Raw genomic sequence first — 27740 nt, 5'->3', positions numbered from 1 at the left:
ATTTAGAAATAGATGTATATTAAAAAACCAATACTATTTTTATTTAAGAAATAGAGGATACATTCCAAATAAGGAAATGCAATTATTCGGCGGCTTTATTATATGTTCTATATAAAAAATGAAATATTTATTTCTTTTTGTCTAAAAAATTTTGTCATGATCCCATCCTAACAAACCCCCATCCCTAGAGAATGCTATAAATTGAGGAACTTGGGGAGATACCCATTTCATTGAGCTTCAGTGTATAGCATTCATATATTAAAAAATACAAATTACAGTTCTACCCATGGCTGCATCTTTCTCCGTTCCTTCAATGGTATCTCACTCTCCTTCTCTTTATGTATACGTATGTTTATGTATGCATATATATATATATATATATATATATATATATATATATATATATATATATATATATATATATATATATATATATATATATATATATGTATATAGATATATGTATATAGACATATATGTTTTTGCATATGGATATGAATATGCAAATTCTTCACAAATCTAGTAAAACATATTTGTTCAATCAAACATATTTATATATGTGTTGTATTAAAAACATTTGAAAACATATTGATGATTTACTTACTCAAGGAATATACTTGCTTTTGATATGGATGATTTATTATAATGTAATTTGAAGCATAACTGTACAAATCATTAAGAAATCTTCTTTATTGTATAAATTTATAAAAGAAGAATCTGAAGTACTTATAGCTAGAAAATCGAAAGCGTTTAGGGGAGTTTTGTAATAACCAATCGAATTAAGGTTATATGAGTTTCTATCTTCGTTATTTAAGAGTGTTGTATGTAAAGTTTTATAAATTATGGGGCGAAATTGTGATCGAGTCGATGCGCTTTGAAAATAATTGTTATAATAACATACACCGTTGTATTACATTGGCCTATTAAAACGGTAGCCTTTTGGTTTTTATTGCGTAGAAAATAAGATTTAATGAAAGGGCAAATTCGGTATTTCACAGTTTTTAAAATGAACGTGCAGATTTTGGAAGAAGAAGGAAAATTTCAAGCAGAGGTAGCAGAGGTGCAAGCATGGTGGAACACCGAGCGGTTCAGACACACGCGCCGCCCATACTCAGCCCGTGATGTGGTGTCTCTCCGTGGCAACCTCCGCCAATCCTACGGCTCAAATGAGTTAGCCAAAAAGCTCTGGCGAACCCTCAAGAACCATCAAGCTAACGGCACATCTTCACGAACCTTTGGTGCACTCGACCCGGTCCAAGTCACCATGATGGCTAAGCACCTCGACACCATTTACGTGTCAGGGTGGCAATGTTCGTCTACTCATACATCAACAAATGAGCCAGGCCCAGACTTGGCTGACTACCCCTACGACACGGTTCCCAATAAAGTCGAGCATCTGTTTTTTGCCCAACAATACCACGACCGGAAGCAGAGGGAGGCCCGAATGAGCATGAGCCAAGAGGAGCGGGCCCGGACTCCTTTCATTGACTATCTAAAGCCCATCATAGCCGATGGTGACACCGGCTTTGGTGGGGCCACTGCCACAGTAAAACTTTGTAAGCTTTTTGTGGAACGTGGTGCTGCTGGTGTCCACATTGAGGACCAGTCATCTGTGACCAAAAAATGTGGTCACATGGCTGGAAAAGTTTTGGTTGCCGTTAGTGAACATATCAACAGGCTCGTAGCTGCGAGATTACAGTTTGATATAATGGGAACCGAGACAGTGTTGGTAGCTCGTACCGATGCTGTTGGAGCTACATTGATCCAATCCAACATCGATACGAGGGACCACCAATTCATCATCGGCGTGACTAACCCTAATATGAAAGGAAAAGGGTTAGCCACACTACTGTCCGAGGCAATGGCCGCAGGTAAAAGTGGGCCCGAGCTTCAAGCGCTCGAGGACAACTGGCTATCAATGGCTCGTTTGAAGACGTTCTCTGACGCGGTTGTAGATGCGATCGGAGCAATGAATGTTTTGGAAACCGAAAAGCGACGAAAACTAAACGAATGGATGAACTGTTCGAGCTACGAGAAGTGTCTGTCGAATGAGGACGCGAGAGAGATCGTTGCGAGGCTCGGGCTCACCAATTTCTTCTGGGACTGGGACTTGCCAAGAACCCGAGAAGGGTTTTACCGGTTCAAGGGCTTGGTTGAGGCGGCTATTGTGCGCGGTTGGGCTTTCGCGAACCATGCCGATGTCATTTGGATGGAAACCGCGAGCCCAGACATGGTCGAGTGCACCAAATTCGCACAAGGGGTCAAGACAATGCAACCTGAAACCATGCTAGCTTACAATCTCTCGCCTTCTTTCAATTGGGACGCATCGGGAATGACCGATGTCCAAATGATGGATTTTATCCCGAGAATAGCGAAATTGGGATATGTTTGGCAGTTTATAACTCTCGCAGGTTTTCATGCGGACGCTTTAGTTACCGACACTTTTGCGAAAGATTACGCGTCACGTGGGATGTTGGCTTATGTGGAAAGGATTCAAAGGGAAGAAAGGAAGCATGGAGTGGACACATTGGCTCACCAAAAATGGTCTGGTGCTAACTATTATGACAGGGTGCTTAGGACTGTTCAAGGTGGCATCACTTCAACCGCTGCCATGGGCAAAGGTATATCCATAAAAGTACAATTGTCGCTAAATTGTTATTTCTTTTTTGTAACGTGATGTTAGTGTCGGTTTGATTTGATGAGAACAAACTGTTTGGTTGGGTATCATGCAACAAAATTTGCAAGATTATTAGAAAAACAGACATTTTGATCAGTATTGGTATCAGTATCAGTATTGAACATTTTAATGTGAATGCAGGAGTGACAGAGGAACAATTCAAGGAGACATGGACGAGGTATGGGACGACTGACATGGGAGACGGGAGCGTTGTGATCGCTAAATCGAGGATGTAAGGATCGTCTTCGACTATCAGAGTTTCAACCACCAGAATCATGGACGTTTTATTATTATTAATGTTGCTATTATTATTGATGTTTTTATAATTATTATTATTATTATTACTTTTACTTTAATTTTGGTTTATGAAGTAGAAATAATGTCCATATAATGTTCTGGAGATTTTTCAGTGTGGACGTTTGTATGCATGGTGCTGAAAACAGATGTCTTGTGTTTCTGTTTTCTTTGTGTTTTTAAGTTTCTATATGAAATTAAAGTATTAAGTTTGAAGTGTTGTTTTTGCTTTTGTTTTGAGATATTGTTGTCGTTGCTTAAGTTTCTCAAGTATATTTGTTTAATTTGAATCTTTTTCGAACTAATAATAAGAAGAAGAGTCAAAAAGAAGAACGATAACATGCTTTTTGTTATTTGTTTCTTGTAATATAATTTCTTTTATTATAACATTGTACATACAAAAATGTCAATTTTACAAATAATTTATCAAAAACTCACTAGTTTATTTGTTCATAACATACACATAAAGAAGTAGATTCTAAACACCACAGAAACAATTGAATTCAACGATTTATTTAACTACTGTAAAATGAATCATTAGTTCATTGTAAAATAATGTATACAATATTCGGGCTTTTAGGCACTTAAGATTTGAGTGTATTTCCCAATAGATCAGTTGTGCTTTTTCCATGGTTTAAGAATCGAGAGAATGATGATTAATGCTATAACAAGGAGTAAGATGATAGCGATCATCATGCATTTTCTTGATCTTTTTTGTAAGCTCTTGGCTGTAGTAAGGGCATCTGTGCCCATATTTACGTGATCTACTGCATTTGCTACCTATAATACAACAAACACGAAAATATTGAAAGCTATATCTATATATAACATCAATAATTCAATAAACATGAAAATATTAAAAACTATATCTATATATAACATCAATAATTCAATATATAGACTATAGTGAGGTTTCTTGTTTCAACAAGCATCTTTTCTATATGGGTCAAAGTTTGATTTGTATTGGATTATGAAATATGGTTGATAAAATCCTATTTCGTATGACTTGTTTATAGGAGGGCTGGAGGCCCGGTGAACTGATTTGGGCCTAGATCCGGCCAATGTAAAGAGGCCCAGTTAAAAGAAGCCACAGATACTAAGACCTTATTAAATTAAAATTTGTTAATTTAAAAATATATAAAAATATTAAGTTAAAAGGAGCCACAGAAGTACTAGAAAAACACATACTATAATAGTCGAAAAAAAATATAAAAATATATTTATGTCAATTTTGTGCTTATAAAAAACTAAGCATTTAATATAGGAGTTTTTTCAAATAAGAATTGGCATAACAGTGGGTTTTTTTCTATATAATGATTGTATAGTGTGTTTTTTTTTCTTTGACAATTAATAAATTTAATATAAATTTAATGTAGGGCCTCCGGCTAAGACGTGAAACGATAGGAGATTTTAAATAGAGAAATTAAATTGATTCCTACTTTTTATACCTACAAATGTTTCTACCCAATAAAATTATGACAAGTGTTATCTTTCCATATTTTTTAAATTAAACCATTAAAATTATATTAGGAATATATCAAATACAATTAAATTGAATGATGATTTGTCATAATTTTAGTGGGTAGGAATAATTATAGGAATAAAAGGTAGGAGGCAATTTAATTTCTCTTTTAAATAATCACAAAATTAATATTAGGGTTTTCCCTAAATGTGACAGTTTTTTTCCTTTTTCGTTATAAGCTGAAACTTATATAATAATCTTTTCCGATTATATAAAAAAGTAGTCTATAATACATTATATTTTTATTAATGAAGTATTTAATATAAGAGTTTTTTCATATAAGAATTAGTATAACAATCAGTTATTTTTATATACTGATTGTAGAGTTTTTTCTTTTCCTGACATTAAATAAATTTAATGTAGGGACTCCGGCTCAGACCTGAAACCATAGGAGATTTTAAATACTCACAAAATTAATATTAAGGTTTTCAATAAATGTGAAAGTTTTTTTTTTTTCGTTATAAGCTGAAACGTATATCATGATCTTTTCTGATTAAATAAAAAAGTGGTCTATAGTACATTATGTTTTTATTAATGAAGCAATTAATATATGAGTTTTTTCAAATAAGATTTGGTATAACAATTCCTTTTTTTCTATATAATGATTGTATATGGTGTTTTTTATTATTATTATTATTATTATTATTATTATTATTATAAGCTAAAACTTATATAATGATCTTTACCGATTAAATAAATAAGCAGTCTGTAATACATTATATTTTTATTTGCTATTTTAAATTTAAGTTTTATTAATTATTTAAAATTAGAAAAAATAGACAAAAAAAATAATTATAATAAGCAAATAGAAATTGGTGACAGGTTTCGAGTGTTCTGCACTTACACTGGTTACAGAGTTGTATTTTATGTTGATGAATAAAGGGGTGTTTGGCTTAGGTTTTCTAAATCAAAAGTCCTTTTTGTAAAAGAAAAAAATAAAAAGATGTTTGGCAAGCTAGTAACTTTTTGAGTTTTAATACAAGGAAAAGCAACTTTTTGGAAAAGTGATTTTTTGTAACTTTTTGAGGAAGAATTTTTAAGCTTTTAAAAACTAAGTCAAACACCTTCTAAAACTCATCATTTTAAGATTACTTTTTGGTTTATGTGATATACATTGTTTTCGTATTTTTTATTGGCAAAAATAAAATATAATAGTTAAATTATAAAATAATTAAAACACAATGACTTGAGTAAATCGTATATTTTCTAACGTCGTATCTCGTAAATTATTAAATGTTGTAAATCATGATGAAAAGAATGTTGAATTAAGTATCTTTTTTTTCTAGAATAAAATTTGTGTATCGTTATATGATAAATTTTATATCATATGCTTTAGGGAAAAACTTTTTATAAATATTACTATGTTCTATACAAAGTTAAAGACATTATATTTTACCAAATTTTATGAAAATTTTGTCCATTTTTTAAAACGTGCCAAAAATATGTTCGGTCAATTTTGTTATGTTAGGAATTTCATACTATCAATTTCATTTAAAGTACAACTTTATGATACTATTTTTTTGATATTAATGAATTTTTAATTAAAATTATAACAATTAATCATGGTTTATGTAGGGGAAGTGTTCGTTCTTATTATTTTTTACCAATACATAAATTGGTATACAATGTAACCATTTAAAAATATAAAATATTATGTATAAAGAAAATTTTATGTGTAGTACAAATTAGTTTCCTTTATATAGTAAATGACACTATATATATTTTTGTTTAGAAAAAACCTATCTCATCCACTTTTGAAAATAGTATTTTAAAATGCTTTGTAAATTTCATTTCAACCATTAGAAATAGAGTTCATACTACATTTATGCAATTATTTTCATTTTTTTATTAAATTTTGTAATGAATTATACAACTTTACTTTCATTTCCTACTAATAATTTATTAAATTACACAAATATAGATTGCTAAAATCTAGATAACAAATGAAAAACCTAAAATTGATTAATAACAACTAACAAAACAGACTAAATTGATAAAAAAAATAATAATAATAATAAAAAAAAAAATTCTTTCATAAATTGATTAAAAAATGGAATTTGTGAGATGTATGTTTTATAACACATATGAAAGCATGTATGTGGAGAAAATATGTAGCTTAAAAGTAGGATTCACAAGGTACGACCGATTCCAAAAAAATCATTGTGAACTAAAGGTAAAAAAAACGTCTATTAAAAATTATTTTGGAAACAACCAACCCTTGAAAAAATTAAAGGGAAAATTGGGTCCATTTAATGTCTTCATATATATATATATATATATATATATATATATATATATATATATATATATATATATATATATATATATATATATATATATATATATATATATATATATATATATATATATATGAAAAGTGAATATACCCTTAAGGGTATATAAGCTTATGTACCTAAACTCACCATAATACGTCGTTTTGTTTGATATATTTATTATAATGTTCTTCAACTTTAATTCTTAACTTGATTTACTTTCAAAATTTTCAAAATTTCATTATTATCTTTCTCTTACATCACATCTTTTTGACGAACATCAATTAGACTATATATATATATATATATATATATATATATATATATATATATATATATATATATATATATATATATATATATATATATATATATATATATATATATATAGTTGAAAATGAAAATTATGTAAGAGGAAAATAAATGTGAAATTTACAAAAATCTTTGAATGAAATCAAGTGAGAAATTGAATTATAAGAACATTAGACAATTACAATGTATATATATATATATATATATATATATATATATATATATATTGTAATAACTTGTATCAAAAAAACATATATGTAATATATATATGTTTGATTATATCAATTTAAAAGAAAGAGGATTAGTTCGCAATTAATGGGTTAATTATATACAAATTATGAGGCTTAATGATCAAAACCGTCACCTTGATTAGGCTAGTTAAATGCGAGCAAATGAAAGGGTTTCGCCGGTTATAGACTTAGGCATTATATATAGCATGAAAAATCAAGTGGAAACCCCACTGGAATTGTGAAAAAGACGAAGAATCAAAGGAGAAATCGGGTGTTGAATTTCTTGAAGATTTTCGGAGTGGTTCTTGAAATTGAGGTAATGTTACGTAATTTAAGTTTGATATTGTTGTTTGGATAGATTTACATGCATGATAGGTGTATTTTGGTTCCATATATTGTCTTGATTTGACCCACACTAATAGTAATTTGACAAAAATCTAAAAATAGAGTTTTTGAAAATAAAACCTGCAACTCGTATGTTTATAGAATTATTGCTAATTTTTTACGGGAATATGCCAACAGAAGGTGGAGATGTTTTGTGGTAATTTTAAAAAAATATTTTACATATTTTTTCGAAGATGCATTATATTCTAAAAATGGCAGTAGGTAAATTTGTTTGCGGGTAAAGAAGATAAATATCCGGGTATATTTCTTTCGGGTGGGCGGAATTGTTTTTCAGTGTTTTAAAATAAATTATTTACAATTTTAAAACCAAAATATAGTAGGAGTTTACTGGTCAATGAAGGTGATTATACTAATGGTTGTGTTATCAATCCTTGGGCGCGTCTCCTTTTAATTCAGTTTTTTTTTGGGCAAAATGAATCGTGTTCCTTTACTTGCTTGAAAAGATATTTACACAAATGATCCTTACCTTTTGAAAGGTTTGCTGAATCTAACCTTGTGCTTAATAAGCACGCATTTGTTGAAAGAAAATTTAAGTTCATGAAACTTTAATTTTAGTCCCTGAAGTATTTTTTTATGAACTGGGGTCTTATTCAAAAGTTAAATACGGCAACTTCACATGGTCGTATTTTTGAACGCTGTGAAAGTTTATTTATTTATTTTTATTCACTTATTTATGTATCTATTTATTTTATATGTTCTTCTGAGAGTGAAATTCTATTAGTTTAGCAAATTAAATTAAAATATGACATCATATGTTTAGATATCCGATTTATGCAATGTTGGCATATATTTAAGTAAGATTTTACAAATGTCGTAAATATGTTAGTAAATAACTATTGGTGGGTCGAACAAGATATGTGGATATCGGAACCAAAATGATCGCATAGGATGTTTTTCTAGGATTGTTGCCTTAGAAATATGTTGGTTAAATGTAGGGAGCGTGTAGCGTGACAAGCTTTGGTTAAGACCTAACGCCAACGAGGTGAGTTTCGTGTGAATTTTGTGGTTCATTGCATGAAAAGTTGATTCTAAATTATTTGCAATTATATGTTACCGTTGTTATTGCTATGAATATGTGTGTGAAATTTTGTGAATTATTTCATATAAAATGGTGAAAATGGTGGGTGACATATAGGGAACAGGTGTATTTACACGGTCTTATTATTAGTCGTCGTACAGGATGTTAGTACGCAGCGGAGAGCTTATGCTCTGTTTATCTAGTCGTAAGCATATTTGTTGTGCCCGGCGGAGGGACTCGTTCCCTGGAAATGACCGTAGTTCCCTAATATGTCATCAAGGGTGGAAAGAAATGAAAAGATTTATATTGATAAATTTTTGCATTATTTTTATTTTATTGACGTCAATATGCATGAAAACCACGAACTCACTAGGCCCTAGGCTTACCCATTAGAATCTTTAAATGCACGCAACCCAGGAAATAACGTAGCAAGTGGCAGCGGGAATGGAAAGGATAAAGTTCAGACTTGAAGAAGGCGACAAGTTTTGAGGAAGACGTAGCGCACCAAGTGTTTAATTAAATTTCTATTTGCTTCCGCTATTATTATTAATAATTACATTAGTATTTGAATCTTGATTTTTGGAAGTTTTCAGACTATGTTAAGTTATATTTATATTTGAAATTTGGGGCGTTACATATATATATATATATATATATATATATATATATATATATATATATATATATATATATATATATATGATACAAAACGACGTAATATGATGAGTTTGGGTACCTAAACTTATATACCCTTAAGGGTATATTCACTTTTCCATATATATATATATATATATATATATATATATATATATATATATATATATATATATATGTGTGTGTGTGTGTGTGTGTGTGTATGGGTTTTTTCTTGGATAAACCATTTAAGATGTAAAAAAACACAAATTAATATGTTTTTAGAACTACAAGTACATATTTTTATGCATTTAAAAGTATACATATCAATAAAAAAACTTGTTGAATCATAAACATGTTTATATAAGTATATACATATAATCTTAGAAGTGTAAATATGTATTTTGATATATGTTTTTTTTAAGTATAAATATATTTTTAGAAGTATATATACATATTTATATATAATAATGTAAAAATTTGTATTTATACTTCTAAAAACTATATCTATAAAAACACGTAATCATAATTCTAAAAATATTATTTATCTTTTTAAATAATATAACCTTGCAAACACACACACATACAAACAAACAAACATATATATATATATATATATATATATATATATATATATATATATATATATATATATATATAACATTAAAAAAATATAAATACAATATTTAATTAAACATTTTTTCATATATAAATACGATTTTTCTACATGAATACGTATATTATAAAAAAAATACTTAGGGTAAAAGTGTAAAAAAATTATAAATTTAATGGTAAAAACGCAAAAAAAATGTAAACTTAAGGTTTTTTTGCGAATTTAAAATAATGGTAACCTGGAAAACCTGTTATTACCGGTAAAAAAGTAAACCGAACATTTTTTCGAAAATATTAGGGTAAAAATGGACATAAAATTCAACTTTGAGCAAAACCAACAAAATCCTGTAAACTTGAGTGTTGTTATGACATTAAGCCTATGTATATTATCTTAAAACCGTCTCATTTCAAGCAATTTATTACTATTATTATGACCACACATTTTTTGGATCTAACATTAATGTATTAATTAATGGTAAACAAAGATTAAAAAAAATTTAATATATGACCCCTACTTAAAAATTATTTACTTTAAATTAAACTTATTTATTTACCCCCAAAAAACCCATTTTGCTACTCTACCAACTGTTGATTCAAGTAACAATCATACCGTTCGATAAAAACTAATAGATAAATTAGTTAAAAGATATAAAATCATATAAAAAAACATTTAGCACAATGAGTTTTCTATAATTAAATATATATATTTGAACTATTTAAAAAAAAACTTTTGAAAAACTAATTTAATTAATTTTTAAAAAATTAGTTCATAAATTAGTTTCAAATTTCTCAAATTTTAAAAGAAAAATCAAAAAATAAAATAATTTATAAACTAGTTGTAAGATACCAAATATATTTTTGAAATGCACGATTTAGATTTATGAAATGCATTTTTTTTTATAGATTATGATTTAAAAACATATATGCTTTTAATTTAAGTAAGAGAAGGGAAGGTTGAAGCTTATAGGTAGTATAAAAACAATTGGGATTTTTTTAGAAATTGAATGCAGTAAAAAATTTCTTATTATTGGTCAATCTAATATATATATATATATATATATATATATATATATATATATATATATATATATATATATATATATATATATATCAAATTAAAAAAAAATTATTATTGAAGGAAAAAAAAAAAAAAAAAAAAACTATTGGTGCGTTTTGCTTTATAGCAAATTTTTAACACACAAACATACACAAAATCCACCCAATAAAAAAAATTTTAAAACCTAGTATGAAACACAAAAATTTGCACATTTGACTCGATTGTAATATTAGAAGAGTCAAGCTCCCTTGCCACTTTTCCATGGCTGAATAACACCAACTACAACTATGGCTATTATAATTAACAGTAAAATTATCGCAATACACATGCATTTTCTACTCTTCTTCTGTAGTTTCTTTGCATTTTGTAATGCAGTTGTCCCTGATTGGACATGATCAACTGCATTCGTTACCTGAATCAATGTTTTACAGTCAATGTACAAGTCTTGATGCACAATGTACCAGCCATGTAGGAGCTCATATTACCAACCCGGAGAAAGGTACAACTACTAATGCATGAGGTATAACTCACTATTGCATGATCTTATTCAATAAGATTTTTTTTACCCTTTTGGAAATGCATAGAAATGAACAACTTTTATATTATAGAATTATATTGGTCTTTTTTCCAATAGTCTAAAATGACAAATGCAGAATAACACATAACATCTAATGCATTAGGTACAATTCATATTAGAATCACTGTTTTCGATTTTTTTTTTTTTACTTTATGGGTTTAATGGGTATCTATACAAGTGCTTTTCCAAAATTAATGTACAAACTTTTTTTTTTTTGGAGCAGAACTATTTTAATATGACTAATTGACAGAGTAAATTACACGAATGATCCCTATGGTTTATGATAATTTGCACGCTTGGTCCCTAACTTATTTTTTTAACTCGGAAGGTCCCTACTGGTTGTTTTTGTTACGCGTTTGATCCCTATCTTACCAAACGCGTAACAAAAAACAAATAATAGAGACCTGCCGAGTTAAAAAAATAAGTTTAAAACCAAACACACAAATTATCCCAAACCATGGGACCATTCGTGTAATTTACTTTTAAGTGACAATATCATCCACATTTTGACATTTACCCCTTTCTTGGAGCTTAAATTGGTAAATCCAAAGCAATATACAACTTCCAATGCACAATGTACAATTCAACAAAGCATGATTGCTTCGTATTTGCCAAAAATGCTTGTAAAAAAAACTTTTTATAGAGAGGAAGAAAGCATACCTGGCTTTCAATGTTATCCAATAAGTCTCCTTGAGCCTCTACAAGAACCGCCATATCGAGGTATATCTGACAACATGAACAAGTATTTTATCCAATAGAAATTAGCCACGTAGGAAATCTCGAGTTGACTATTGGTCAAAGTCAAATGAATTACCTGATGTAGGTCTAAAAGCTTCTTTTCAATTTCCCTCACTGCATCGTGTCGTTCTTGGATTTCTTCCAATGTATTTAGTACCTTTTGTGAAAAACAATGTAAAATGGAATTAAAAATTACTAATCTGTATTTTCAAATGAAATGACTGGAGAATGCATATATAGATGTAGATATCTAAACTATTTACACACCTAAGAATTTAGAAAACCAATTGCACTTTCACTATTTTATTGGTCAAGCAGCTTCATTATTCTTTCTTGCGATTAAAACATGTTACTATTTTTTACTGTTTAAAAAAATCCATTTTTCCAAGCTACCTGGTTTTGATATAAAGGAAAATATATAAAAACATTATTACCTACTTTCAAAACTTTATTAAAATTTAGTCACTAAAATATTATTATAATAGTAAAAAAAATTAACAATTTAGTGGCTAAATCCATATAATATCGAGAGTGAAAGTACGCCTTGATTTCCTATAGAAAATAGTTAAATTGGCATAAAACTATAAGTGTTTTTCTGTATTTTTCCGAATTATAAACACTCAAGTTTATATATAATTTTTCGGTTCTAAATCTAACACAGTTCCATTGAGACTCGACAAAGAGCTTACTTGTCCTCGCCCCATTTCTTTCATAGCATTCTGAAATATTTGTTCGCTATTTCCAGTTTCTATAAGGTTGTTGATTGTCTGTAACACAAAATTCAAACCATTAAGCTAAAATTTAAAGAAAAAAAACATATATTACGCCAAAATACTTATACGTGTCAAAATTCAGGCTCACCTCTTCATCGGGTCGACTTCCCGTTACTGCTCGATTGTCAAATTTAAAAGACCAAAAATCACACCAAAACCATTCAGTCAATCAATACAACGAGAATCCACTAAAAATTTGAGGCACCCAAAAAGACCTATAACAGACCTTTTTGGACCAGACCGGATCATATGTTATAATCCGATCTGATGCCTGATCTGGTCCGTCTGTATACAGACGGACCGATCCTTTTGTATACAGACGGACTGATCGTTTTGCATACAGACGGAGTGGCCTATTGTGTGCATCTCTACTTTGAATGTCAAAAGAAATTTTATTTAACTTGAAGAGTTAAATGTTTGACTTTTAGGTAAAACCGAACCTGTAATGACTCTTCTTTCCACAACCTCACGGTATTCATCATCGATCTTTTGCCTTAAAGTCTGAAAGTGATGAAAAATGAATTCATTATATTGCAATGGATATTTGATGGGAAAAAACAAACAAGTACAGAAAAAAATCTTTATTACCTGAAATTCCGTCATTATGTCTCGGAACTTCTTAGCCAAAGAACTGAAATTTGAAAGTAAAGGTTCCAAAATGAATTTTCAAATGAAATGCTTTTTATTTTTGACCTAATGGAGTAAATGGAGAGAACACTTAATATCTTGTAAGCTATATATCGATGTTTTTTTTTTTTTTTTTTTTTTACTTGATTCAGTAAAAGAACAACTTAATATTAAGTCTTAAAATTATAAAGTATGAAATTCCGGGTTAATATACAAAAATAGGAAAAATAACTAAAACTTACTTTGTCATATTTGTACGAGAGCGGTCTACACCGGTCCCGGGCCCACAACCCGGTTTTTGTCGATTTGCTAAATTCTGTGGACACCATTAAATTGGAAAATTAAAACGTGTAATAAAATTTTGCATATGAATTATACTAATACTTAACAATCTTTGTTTACATTGATGATTACAAATATAAAGCTCAACTTTTAGAAATTTTTAAAAACTTTATATTATTTTGTGCCATAATATGATATGAAAAGAGAAAATACCTCTTTATTGACTGCTTCTATTTTCACTTTTACATTACGTGCAATCTTTCCCACTTCATCAACGTCTTTCTCCATTCGTTTCCTAATAGCTGAAAACACAAAAAAAATTCTTGATCAAACAAATAAACAATAAAAATATTTCAAATTTATCAAAAAAACCAACCTTTCATTGAAGATGCTTTTGTAACGGATTTTGACTCCTCGTTAGAATCCTGAAAAAACACGTTCATAAACAAGATTACATAGAATGTTATTTCATGAATCCCGTATAAGTTTATTTTTCATACCTTGAGTTTTTTCAATAACCCTGAAAGCTTATCCACTTGTTTCTCTATCTCTTGTATCTATGTTTGATGAACAAAAACACATTATAATTAACAAAGTGTGGGATGTTAAAAAAAACAGTTTACACGTTGTACTGTGTTTTGTATGCATTGTGCTGAGATCGAAACTGATGTCAATGATACAAAAATTGGTTTTGTATTTCCCAAAAAAAGTGGGACTTGTCTCAATGGAAAAAATATTGCAATTATGGTCCCACTCAAAAGGTGGTGTCAACCCACAAAAATTGGAACTTTTCGAGTTTGTACAAATGATGTAAATGCCAAGAAAAAAATAATCCTTATAAGTTTTTTCAAAGAATAGATATGAACGAATTTAAAGAGTATACCTGTTTGTTAAAAGTTTCCATTCCCATGTCTGAATTACTTCTAGGAAGTCGAGTACCCATCTGAATATCCATATCTTTTGGAGGTTGCTCTCTCGCATCACTCACAAACGATTCCTGAAAGACAAAAACTCTATAAGATTGCTATATTTTTTCATAAGCTTCAACAACATTACAAGAAAACATTACAAAAAAGTCAAACTTAAAGCGAAAAAAGCTCCATACTTGAAAAAAAAAACATGAAATTTAAGAAAAAACCCACTTCAATTTTGATCAATAGAAGATAAAAGTTAACCCAATAAGCAAATTAAGTTCATATCAATCAGGCAATCAATCACTAAATAAAAATCCGTCTTCAAAAAGATCCCTCAGGTTTTCTTTGTTCTTAATCATGTCGAAAATTGCCAAATTAATTTGCTTTAGCGAATTAACAAAACCCCAAAAACTTATCACAAATACAATCAACACGGAAAAGAAAGCAAAGCCAAATTGAATTACGATCAAGACCGATACAAAGAATCAGTTCAAAATCCCAAATTAAGATTACTGATCACGCAATTACGGAAAAACCCCACCAAAGAACAAGTAAAGCTAAACTGAAATTAATTCAATAAGAGGCAACGAAACTTGAAATTAAGAACAATTAGAATAAGAACAAAGGTGTAGAATCAAACTTACACTGAGCAAATCATTCATCTTGATGGGAATGAGAGTAAAGTGATTTACGGGTTCTTGGAAAAAAGTGGAGACTGGAGAGCTAAAGAAAGGAAACAGGGGTGAATCAGCATCAAATTGGTTTTATATACGTGGAGTTACTTTACTTGCCCAGGTGTTAATTGGTTGTGTCTTGGCCGGCGAAAAAACAATTGCAATGAATTATGAATGTAATTTGTTGTTCTTGATTTGTTACGAAAAATGGCGTTGGTTACTAACTTACTATATAATGAGATATGCTTTTTTTTGTACTTATGTGAAGGTAGGCGAATAATTCGAAAAGATATTGGTCCCACTCATAGTATTGGAGTCTTTGGGCCGGTTTTTGTTGGGTAAAACCAATTTTGTAGTTCTTTTTTAAGTATAATTTTAGTTATAACATATTTTTTATTAGAGTTATAGGGAAATCATAAGTATTTTTTAACTTATAACTTATAGCTTAACGTATAGCTTATAAGTTGATAAGTTAGAGATGTTTTTTTTGTTGATATTGACTTGTTACCGATATAACACTGATATAAATTAGTTCTATACAAACATCAGTTTTAGCTTATACCGATATAGAATAAATAATAATTTTAAAAAGGATTTTAAATAAGCTTAGTCAAACACCCTTTTAATAAAAACCATATTTATAAAACTTACCACTAATTAGTAATTAATAAATTGCAAAGGAAAACAACCTTTTTATTTGCATACTGAAAAAAAATGGTTCATGAATCCGGAATGGTTTTTTCGGATTCGTTATAAATGAATTACCACCTGGATAAGTGTTCTTTCATACTCAAAGGGTATTCAGAATGCGGTTTGACCTATAATCATAAATAGTATCTTGGAACCTCTCGAATTTGACAACAATGGACTCAAATTGTAAAGAAATTATGGTGTTGTGGGTATATTGTAGCTACCTTATACTTTTTCATAACTTAATCTTGTGATATTAACCGGACAAAAACGTACCCGGAACAAAAATCATTGTCTAAAATATGATGAACTTGTGTGGACGTTGTGGATTTTCATGTGTCAAAAAGAATATAAAATTAACATAGGTCACCAGTTAGCGCTAGATATGCTAGATATTAAATAGCAGTGTGCTAGAAATCACATATAAGTTTTGTTAAACCCATATGCATACATGTCCAAAATGCGATGAATTATTCAATAACACCATGAACTTAATTGTGAAACGATGAACCATGTCCATAATGCTATAACGCACATACATCCTTCTCTTATTTATATTAACTTCGTTTAATGCTATTTTAGCATGACAAAGTTGTGACATCTCCAAAATTCGACCATTTTTTAAATCGGGTTATGCTTTTCTTTCAACAAACTTTCAAAATAATACATTAGCTATTCCCATATTTATTTTTCAAATCCCATATCCTTACTACGCAAGTAAACCACCAAAAACCATTAACCTCAAACTACGATTCCCTTTTGTTGTTGCCGACATATAGAAACCAGTTCTTTTTTCATGACCACTATTAACACTCCAAGGAAAAGTCCTTTACCTACATATATTGTATGTCATTAAAGGGTAAACATGACTCACAAATATGTATTATTAAAGCAGCCGTCATAAATTTAGTCGACATACATTTACATACATTTATGACATATATTTATGGCCGATATTTTGTATGTCGTTAATTTTGACTTTTTTAATACATGAAAAACATTAAATGACATACAATTACGATAGACAATTTGTATGTCATGATTATATTTTTATAATATTTTTTCCTAGATTTACAAGTATGCAAATTAAAACACATATTTAATGTTTCATAATACAAAATAAAATATCAAATTTATGTTCAATTGAGAAAATAAAAAATGTTAATAATGGAGAAATAATTCTCAGCTACTCATTTATTTTTGCTATAAAAGCCTTCAACGTACCGACGAAAAATGAGAAATGAATACACATTGTTTTCCAACAAAACATGTTTACTTAAACTATGTTAGTGATTACCTTAATATATACAAAAACATAATTTTTTGTTTTTTTAATTTTTAAGGAGCTATTTTTATCGAAAAATGATTATAAATACATCAAAATTCATAATTTTTTATTCTCTAGAAATAGACATCCACATTGATATAGTTTTAAGATAAAATAAAATTTTTATTTTTTTATAGTTTCAGCTCTTGTTATTCATAAGTGAATAAATATGCATCAACATTTTACTATAGTACATTTGTTATTCACTTATAAATAAAAAATATGATTAATTTTTTTTAAAGTTTAAATATCATTCATATATAAATATAACATATATAGATTTTTTACAGTTTATATCAGCTCTCGTCACATATTATAATCACATATGAATAAAACGTGTATTAGTCTTCCTCATAAGTTATGTTCATATATGAAAAACAAATTTATCATAATTTTGTTATGATTCATTTGTTATTCATATTTGAATAAGTAGTTCAAAATTTTAAAATATATCATCTTTTATTAACATACTACTTATTTATATTAAATAACAAATAAACTATAACAAAAACCTCATAATTTTTATTTATTTATATATGAATATAACATATGATGACCATTAATACGTATTTTATTCATATATAAATATAACATGTAATGAAAGATGATGTATAGAAAAATATATTTTAGGTAAAAAAAATATTATTATCTGTTATATTTATATATAAATTATACTTAAACTATAAAAAAGTTAAACATACGTTTTATTCATAGATGAATAACGAATGTATAATAATAAAAATCTGATCGATTTTTATTTACTTATGAATAACGAGAGCTGAAACTCTAAAAATAAATTTTTTATTTTATCTTAAAACTATATCAATATAGATGTCTATTTATAGAGAATAAAAAATTACGAATTTTAATATATTTAAAATAATTTTTTTTTCATAAAAATAGCTTTCTAAAAATCAAGAAAACAAAAAAAAATTTGTGTATATTGAGGTAATGATTAGTATATTTTAAGGAAACATGTTTGGTTGGAAAACACATGTGTATCTATTATCCATTTCTATCAGTACGCCCAAGTGTTTTGCGGCAAAATAAATGTGTGGCTAAGAATGATTCCCTCATTCTCGAGCCATCTCCACATAGGAATAAATATACATCAACTTATCTATAAACCGTAATGCGACATCCCCAATTTCACGGCCAGAAAAAACCGATTTGTTTATGCTTTGTTTTATAAAATCAGAATAATCTTTTGATTAAAAGAGTTGTGAAATTTGTTCCCAAAACAGAATATGATAAAATTTATCAAAACGTTTCTCAAGAGAATGTATTTTCATTAAATAATAAAACATCGGGATGTCATGTTCCGATACAGACCAAAAGCATAAACAATATAAAATTAACCTTACAACAGTTATTTATAACTACTGATCTATAATCCAAAATCTATCGTTAAGTCCACCAACTTATACCCTTGTGCCATTACATGTAATGCAAAGAAAACTGAGTGGGTCAGGCTTGGAAGCCTGATGAGTTTATAGGGTTTTCAACCCACAATAACCCATCCCCATATCTCCTTTATTTTCTCAAGGGTTTACCCTAAGAACCAACTATTCTTCATTCATTCATTCCTAAGGATTTACCTAAGGAACTAGCACAAAGTCCATTTGTTACCATGGTTTATACAACAGGCACTACGTCACATAGTCACCAGGGTTCATACGATAGACACTACGTCTCATAGTCACCAGGGTTTACGTAATAGGCACTACGTCTCATAGTCACCAGAGTTTACACAACAGACACGAAGTCACATCGTCACCAAGGCTTACTCAATAGGCACGAAGTCGTATCATCACCAACTATTCCATCTACCCATGTTCTACCCAACATTTTTGTAGATATAAATACAAACGCAGTTTAAATCATTTAACACCTGTATAAAAACATCAAATCCAAGCCCATCTCAAATAGACAAATAATATATAACACATAGCACATATTTCATAGCTAATACTTTATATTTATGTGATAGAAGAAAGATACTATACACTCACTTGATCAGAAGATGGTCGGACAACACTACAGCTTGTAGAAGTAGTATTATTAGGTAGATCTGGAATATCTTCACAAAAAATGGCTTCTCGCGGGTAGAGCTTCGGCTTAGGAATTTCACTTCTCGGGATCTTCGGGGCTTCGGGAGTTTCTTTGGGTCTCGGGAATGATACCGGGTTTCGGGGTATTTCTTGCACGCAAAACGACGTAAAAACGCGAGAGAAATGGAAGAATGGAGCACCAAAACTCGGTTGCACGTGACATCTATTTATAGGGGTTGAAACCCCGAATTACGTTGGGTGTAATCTTTAGTTACGTTGGGCGTAACCTAGATAAGGTCGTTGACTCCCCCCCCCCCCCCCCCCTTTGGATAATATCGAAATTTATAATGAAATTTAATATTTTAATTATTTAATAAATTTCAAAAATTCATATCTTCCTCATACGAACTCCATTTTTGATGTGCTTTATATCCACGCGTAGGTGAGACTACGCTCCACAACTTTCATTTAGACTATGTTGGCTAATTTTGAATTTATTTTTAATATTTATTTTTAGTAGGCCGAGATAGAAAAACTCCGTTATAAATTCATAACTTCTTCATCCGACGTTTGTTTTCGTCTATCTTTTTACCGTTGGACTACTATCGAAGAGATCTTCGAGTCTCGTTTAGATCATGTCGGCTAAAAACTGCTCGATCTCAAATTGAGTATTCGGGTTGCATACCGCTAAGTCGAAACTTAGAAAAATCATAACTTCCTCATACGAAGTCAGATTTAGACATTCTTTTTATGCACGCTCACGGTTTAATGAAATCTACGACTTTCGTTTAGATTGCTAAAGCCAAATGTCGCTCTAATGTAAATTCATTATTTACATCGTGCTGTGTCGTGCGGTTCTGTCGCGAAACTTCAATAGGTCATAACTTCTTCGTTATACCTCATATTTCAGCGTTCTTTATATGCACGGAAACCTTGTGACATATACTATAACTTAGTTAATATTATTCATTCTAAATAATATTTCATCAAAAATTCATTTTTGACGCTTATCGTCTCTAAATTGACTAGCCCTAATCTACGGGCGTTGCAATTATCTCCCCCTTAGGATGATTACGTCCCGGAATCATCAACGAAATAGGATTCGTATACTGACTCCATACGTTATCTCTCCATCCTAAGTAATAACCTTGATGCTCAATCCTACATCTACTCCTCGAACTATGTTAGACTTTCATTCGTAACCTTCAAGTTACAAAATAAATCCTTACTAAGAACTCCTTCTTCTTCTTAGAATAAGTACTTTCCTTTATCTATTGTAACTGACCGATAGGTCATGTCCCGATGACCTCTCATCGTAGTCGGACTAAATTTGATATGACCACTAGGATCGAAATAACAACCATCCTACTAGTTATTACGAAAACAATGGTAATGGCATACTTGAATAAAACATAATCAATTATTAGTTTCTTGGTAACCTTGAGACTTTCCCTGATCCAAGTGCGAGTCCTATGCTTCCGGTAGTATAGATCTCTACTACCATTCACACATACTCATACTCGTCCCAAGTATTGTCTTGCAGTTAACCAAGTCACCATACATAAATCATATAATCATTCAACACATCAAATAACAAAACCAGGGTTTATATTATTTCTTGAAATCATTACGCAAAAGTTCAAGTTCACCCTATACTATGCCTCTAACAGGCTATGCTTCCTGATACAGACTTTATATATTAATATGAAGTCTTCATCTTTTAATCCTCCAATCGTTTTCTGCTTCGTCGAGGAGCATGTGGAATGCCCTTGGCTGTGGCGGTGCGTTTTTCTTTAGGCAGTCTCTAGAAATATGCCCTTCTTCGTTACATCCATAGCACACCTTTTTGTTAGCTGCGCATTAGTTAGCGAAATGCCCTGCCTTCCCACATTTGTAGCAGTTCGTCTCCTCGCTACACTTCCCGAAGTGTTTCTTTTTACACTTCTCACACCACTTAGCTTCATCTCTTCCTCCAGGTTTCAATAATTTGGTTTCTTTGTTGATCATTGAAGATCCTTCATGTTTCCTTTTCTCTCTAACTTCAACTCTCTCCAGACCCTTTTCTTTTATTTGGGTCTCAACATTTTTGGCTGCCCAGATGGTGGATTTTAGAGTGGTTGCTTGCTTGACTATCGGACCAAAGTCCGGTGGTAATCCATTGGCAAACTTGTAGACCTTGGAAATTTCAGTTGGAATTAGGTATGGAATAAGCTTCATCTTCTCCGTAAAGCTTGTAGCGTATTCAGTGACGTTCAATTTCCATTCTTTAGATTCTAGAACTCATTGTTGATTTCTAGAAGATCCTGCTCAGAGCAGTATTGCATTTCAATTTGCACCACGAACTCTTCCCAAGACATCTTGCTAGCTTCCCCCTTGGGCATCGAACCAGCCAGTAACTTCCACCAGCTCAGTACTCCAAATTCTAACAGAGGAATTGTAAGAGCGGTCTTCTGTCTGTTGCTATGCTCGCAACTTTCAAACATTGTCTCCATCTCGGAGATCTAGTCCATGACTTGCACCAGTGTCGGGCTCCCAGAAAAACACATTGGTTTGGATGCCATGAAATCCTTATACTTGCATCCACGTCCGTCATTTCCCCTATCCTTGTAACAACCCAATTTTTTTTTGTCCAAAAATTCCATTTTTAATTAAACACCTTGCAGAACACTTGAAAATAAACAACATTCGGTCATATCGTTTCTTAAATCATGTTACGTGTCTGGAAACCAATACATGGAATCAACCATAGTGTCAGAGTATAAATCCCAGAACAATATCATAATGCGGAAAACAAGGGGTGTGTATGATGTGCCGCTACCGTACCAGCTCCTTCCCTTTCGTTGAAGAGGTACCTGAAACCAAAACTCTAAACTGTAAGCACGAAGCTTAGTGAGTTCCCCCATAATACCACACACCATACAATCATATAATGAGAAGCTAAGAGATACAGGCCTCGCCCACACTCATGGAGATACGGTGTAACACCGTGAATTTCAAAAGAAAATTTTCAAATTTTCGTAAAACGTAATTCAATTAATATTCACAAAACAACCATATTAATTATCCAACTCATCTCATTACAAATTCCCAAGATCACAAATGTATAAACTCCGTGTGTGTGTACGGATCAAGCCGGCGCCTTCCCACGGTCGTCACTAGTACCTGAAACAATAACATCAAACACTGTAAGCACAAAGCTTAGTGAGTTCCCCAAAATACCACATATAACACATATTAGCCACTCGAGGCTATAACTCTGTAGGTCCGTGCACCCAAACTCTGTGAACCCTCAGGTTCTAACTCTGTAAACATGCACAACATAAATCACATAGAAATAATGCAGTACAACACATCACATACATAACATACAAATACTCTATCACATAACCCTGGTTACCTACTCAAGGTAAAGTATAGTGAGAAGACTAACCTCGCGTATCTCGGTATCTCACGAATCCTGGTAATCCCTCGTGCTCGATCCTCCGAGCTCTAATCCTCCTATAACATCATATGTCTCTGATTAACACTTTATAATTCTAAGGTTGACTATCCCTAAGGAGTCAACACAGGTCAACTCCGGTCAACGGTCAACGGTCAATGGTCAACTTTGACCGGACTCGGCGAGTGCGCTATGGCGACTCGGCGAGTCTAGACGTTTTCACCAACTCTCTAGAATTCCCTTCCTACACGTCGAGTACTCCCCCCTGACTCGACGAGTTCCATCTGGAAGAATCGCGGGTCCACCCCGACTCAACTTGCCGAGTCTCAAGAACAACTCGGCGAGTCCCAGTTCGACTCGGTCCACCTGTCGTCCCTCTCTAACTCACCCTGACTCACTGAGTCAACCTATGACTCGACTGGACCGCTCACTGAGCGAACCCAAGGCAATCTTCAAACTACTCGCCGAGTCCATGCCATGCAACCACTCCAACTTGCTTCTAAGGTCAGATCTGCTTCCACAATCTATAGATCTGGCCTCCCTAGACTGATTCATCACGTAAAGCTTCTAGCTTGGTGTCCATAACACACCCCATGGCTCATAAATAGAATTTTGACTTAAGGCATAAGGATTCCAATCCAAAACCTCCATTGATTCCCAAAAAGCTTTGGCAAAGGGACACTCTGGACCTACAAGGGTCCAGATCTATGGTTTAAACCACATAAGGGACCAAGGGGGCACTAGATCTTTCCACAAGAGGGTTCAACAAACCCTAAATCAAAATAAACATCAACAAGGAAGAATATAACTCGAAATTATTACCACAATAGTGATGCTCTAGACTCCAAACTCTCAGAAGTGGCTCCACTTGCTTTCCCTTAGCTAGTTCTCTCTTTTCCTTGCAAAAATGACACCTCCAAGATCAATAATGGCCTCCTACTTTGCTCCAAACGCTCACACTCGATTAGGGTTTCACTCAAGGGACTGGTGAGCACAAATGACGGCCATAAGGCCCTTTAAATAGGTCCCAAACCCGAGAAATTAGGGTTTCATTACACAGCGCGGACTCGCCAAGTCCATATCCTGGACTCACCGAGTCCAGGCGCGATCCCGCGACCAGATCCGCGACCCTGCTCGGCGAGTCTGAGCTCTAACTCGCCGAGTCCCCTCTCAGAACACCAATGTCATAAACATAAAGGATACCTGGAAATCCGGCTGTTACAACTCTCCCCCACTAGAACTAGACTTCGCCCTCGAAGTCTCGCTCTGAAAATAGCTCCAGATGCCGCTCCTGCATCATACGCTCTGGCTCCCAGGTCATCTCCGATCCCCTCTGGTGTTGCCACTGAACCAACACCAGAGGTACCTCCTTATTCCTCAGAACCTTGACTTTCCGATCTCTGATGGCCACTGGTCTCTCGGCATAATTCAGGCTTGCATCCACCTGAATATCCTCTAATGGAACGACTGCCGATTCATCGGCTATACACTTCCTCAACTGCGACACATGAAAAGTGTCGTGGATCTGCCCCAACTCTGCTGGCAACTCTAACCGATAGGCTACCCGTCCTACCCTCGCAATCACACGAAATGGTCCTATAAACCGGGGCCCCAACTTGCCCCTCTTCCTGAACCGAATCACTCCTTTCTAAGGAGAAACCTTCAGGAGAACAAACTCGCCGACCTGAAACTCAAGCTCGGACCGGCATCTGTCTGCATAACTCTTCTGTCGGCTATGGGCGGTCAATAACCTCTGTCTGACCTGCTGTATCTGCTCTGTTGTCTGAATCACGATCTCTGTACTACCCATCACTCTCTGCCCAACCTCTCCCCAACAAATGGGGGTCCGACACCTCCTACCATAAAACAGCTCAAAGGGCGGCATACCGATGCTCGAATGATGGCTGTTATTGTAGGAAAACTCGGCCAAGGGTAAATACGCATCCCAGCTACCCCCGAAATCCAACACACATGCTCGAAGCATGTCTTCAAGCGTCTGAATCGTCCGCTCACTCTGGCCGTCTGTCTGGGGATGATATGCGGTACTAAAATGCAGTTTAGTACCCAACTCCTCATGAAATTTCTTCCAGAACCTGGAAGTGAAACGCACATCACGGTCCGAAACAATCGAGATCGGCACCCCATGCTGAGATACCACTTCTCTCACATAAACCTCCGCCAACTTCTCCGCCAAAGAACTCGCACTGATGGCAAGGAAGTGAGCGCTCTTCGTCAACCTATCCACAATCACCCAAATTGCATCAACTCCTCTGGCAGTCCTCGGCAATTTGGTGATGAAATCCATAGTGATATGTTCCCACTTCCACTCGGGAACCTCCAATGGCTGCAACTTGCCATGCGGTCTCTGGTGCTCGGCCTTAACCCTTCGGCAGGTCAAACACCTCTCGACAAACCATGCGACGTCCCTCTTCATACAGGGCCACCAATACTCTTTCCTCAAATCCAAATACATTTTCGTAGCCCCGGGATGGATCGAAAATTTCGATCTATGCGCTTCCTCCATCAAAGTAGTACGCGTACCGCCCACAAACGGTACCCAAATCCGGCCCTGAAAAGTCATAAGCCCTCGACCATCCGAAACAAACTTTGAAACCAAACCAATGACCCATTCCCTCTTCTGCATCTCCGGTTGCACAACCTCGGCCTGTGCCCCACGAATGGCATCCAGAACTGGAGCTATCACAGTCAATCTCAAACATACATCTCGCAGTGGAGTACTCTCTGCCCTGCGGCTCAACGCATCAGCTACCACATTAGCCTTGCCCGGGTGGTATAGGATCTCACAATCATAATCCTTGACCACATCCAACCACCTCCTCTGTCGCATATTTAGGTTGGGCTGATCCATCAAGTACTTCAAACTCTTATGGTCCATGTATATCATACAACGAACCCCATACAAGTAGTGACGCCAAATCTTGAGGGCGAACACTATTGCCCCCAACTCTAGATCATGCGTGGGATATCTCGTCTCATGAGGCTTCAACTGCCTCGATGCATATGCTATCACATGCCCTTTCTGCATCAGTACCGCACCCAGCCCTAAAATCGATGCATCACAAAATACTACAAAATCTTCCATCCCTTCCGGAAGAGCTAATACCCGGGCTTCGCACAACCTTTGGCGAAGCATCTCAAAGGAGGTCTATTGCTCGGGACCCCATGAAAATGCAACACCCTTTCGGGTCAATCTGGTGAGTGGCACCGCGATCTTGGAGAAATCCTTGATAAATCTCCGATAGTACCCTGCCAACCCAAGGAAGCTCCTGATCTCCGAGGGTGACTTCGGCACCTCCCAACTCATCACCGCCTCAACCTTGGCCGGATCGACCATTATCCTTTCCTGATTAACAAGATGTCCCAGAAACTGGACCTCCCGCAACCAGAAATCGCACTTGGAAAACTTTGCATAAAGTTTCTGCGATCTCAAAACCCCAAGGACTTCCCTCAAATGCTCCTCATGCTGCTCTCTAGATCTCGAATATACCAGAATATCATCGATGAATACAATCACTGACCGATCCAACATCGGCCTACATACCCTGTTCATGAGATCCATGAACACGGTCGGGGCATTGGTGAGCCCAAAAGGCGTCACCACAAACTCATAATGCCCATATCGCGTCCTGAACGCTATCTTCTGGACGTCCTCATCCCGCACTCTCACCTGATGATAGCCCGACCTCAAATCGATCTTGGAGAACCAAGATGCTCCCTGTAACTGATCGAATAAATTGTCGATCCTCGGCAACGGGTAACGGTTCTTGACCGTCAGCTTGTTCAATTCTCTATAATCAATACACATTCGATGCGAGCCGTCCTTCTTCTTCACAAATAGAATGGGCGCTCCCCACGGCGAGCTACTCGGCCGAATAAACCCCTTCCCCAGCAGCTCCTAAAGCTGCGAGGATAACTCTTGCATCTCTGGAGGTGCAAGACGATAAGGCACCTTAGCGATAGGCGCGGCCCCCGGAACCAAATCAATACTGAACTCTACTTGCATCACGGGAGGCACACCCGGTAACTCCTTGGGAAAAACATCTAGAAACTCACGCACCACCGGAACCTCCTCCACTGAACTCGGTCTCTCAGAGATCACCCACGTATCCATCACATATGCCACAAAACCCTTACAGCCCTGCTGTAAACACTGCCTCGCCCTAGCGGCCAAACAAAAGGCTGATCTAGAACGTGTACCCTCGTCGTACACTGAAAGAACTCCCCCATTAGGATCTCGTATGGTCACCAGCTGACGCTCACAGTCGATAATCGCGCCGAATCAGCTCAACCAGTCCATGCCCACAATGACACAGACATCACCCATCGTAATAGGAACTAGATCAATTGGAAACTCAACCCCAAAAATCGCTAACACACATCCCCGGAGGACCTCCGTGGCACAAATCACTCTATCGGCAGCTATGGAAACCCTCAGAGGCCGACTCAATGCCTCACGACTAACACTGATATGCTGACTAAAGGCCAAAGATACAAAAGACCGACTCGTACCCGAGTCAAATAACACTAAAGCAGGCACAGAGTTCACAAGGAAGGTACCTACACATAATATAATATAAGCATAATATCTCATCAT

At 33.6% G+C, this 27740-nt stretch overlaps 2 protein-coding genes across 3 annotated transcripts; one reads left to right on the top strand and one right to left on the bottom strand.

The window, feature by feature from the left end:
- Nucleotides 1–232: 232 nt before the first annotated feature.
- Nucleotides 233–3187, top strand: ICL (isocitrate lyase). Its single transcript, XM_078969979.1, has 3 exons — nt 233–316; nt 1019–2621; nt 2819–3187. Exons 1-3 carry the CDS (start codon nt 287–289, stop codon nt 2911–2913), a joined length of 1728 nt encoding a protein of 575 aa, XP_078826105.1. The 5' UTR covers nt 233–286; the 3' UTR covers nt 2914–3187.
- A 276-nt stretch (nt 3188–3463) lies between these two features.
- Nucleotides 3464–15832, bottom strand: LOC145013153 (syntaxin-132-like). Of its 2 annotated transcripts, none has more exons than XM_078971959.1 (13): nt 15589–15832; nt 14914–15027; nt 14531–14587; nt 14407–14455; nt 14244–14332; nt 13991–14064; nt 13710–13752; nt 13562–13622; nt 13210–13235; nt 13038–13115; nt 12425–12505; nt 12271–12336; nt 3464–3751 (listed from the first exon to the last, which is right to left on the bottom strand). In XM_078971959.1, the coding sequence occupies exons 1-13, from the start codon at nt 15604–15606 to the stop codon at nt 3584–3586; spliced, it is 924 nt and encodes a 307-aa protein (XP_078828085.1). In that variant the 5' UTR covers nt 15607–15832; the 3' UTR covers nt 3464–3583. The 2 variants fall into 2 exon arrangements, with proteins under 2 accessions (XP_078828085.1, XP_078828084.1); XM_078971958.1 differs by lacking the exon at nt 3464–3751 and adding an exon at nt 11191–11445.
- Nucleotides 15833–27740: the final 11908 nt, after the last annotated feature.

The sequence above is a fragment of the Lactuca saligna genome, chromosome 8, assembly GCF_052625555.1.
Source record: "Lactuca saligna cultivar CGN05327 chromosome 8, ASM5262555v1, whole genome shotgun sequence".
NCBI classification, from domain to species: Eukaryota; Viridiplantae; Streptophyta; class Magnoliopsida; order Asterales; family Asteraceae; genus Lactuca; species Lactuca saligna.
Note: the sequence above shows the minus strand (reverse complement) of the source record. Positions and strands in the feature narration are given on the sequence as shown.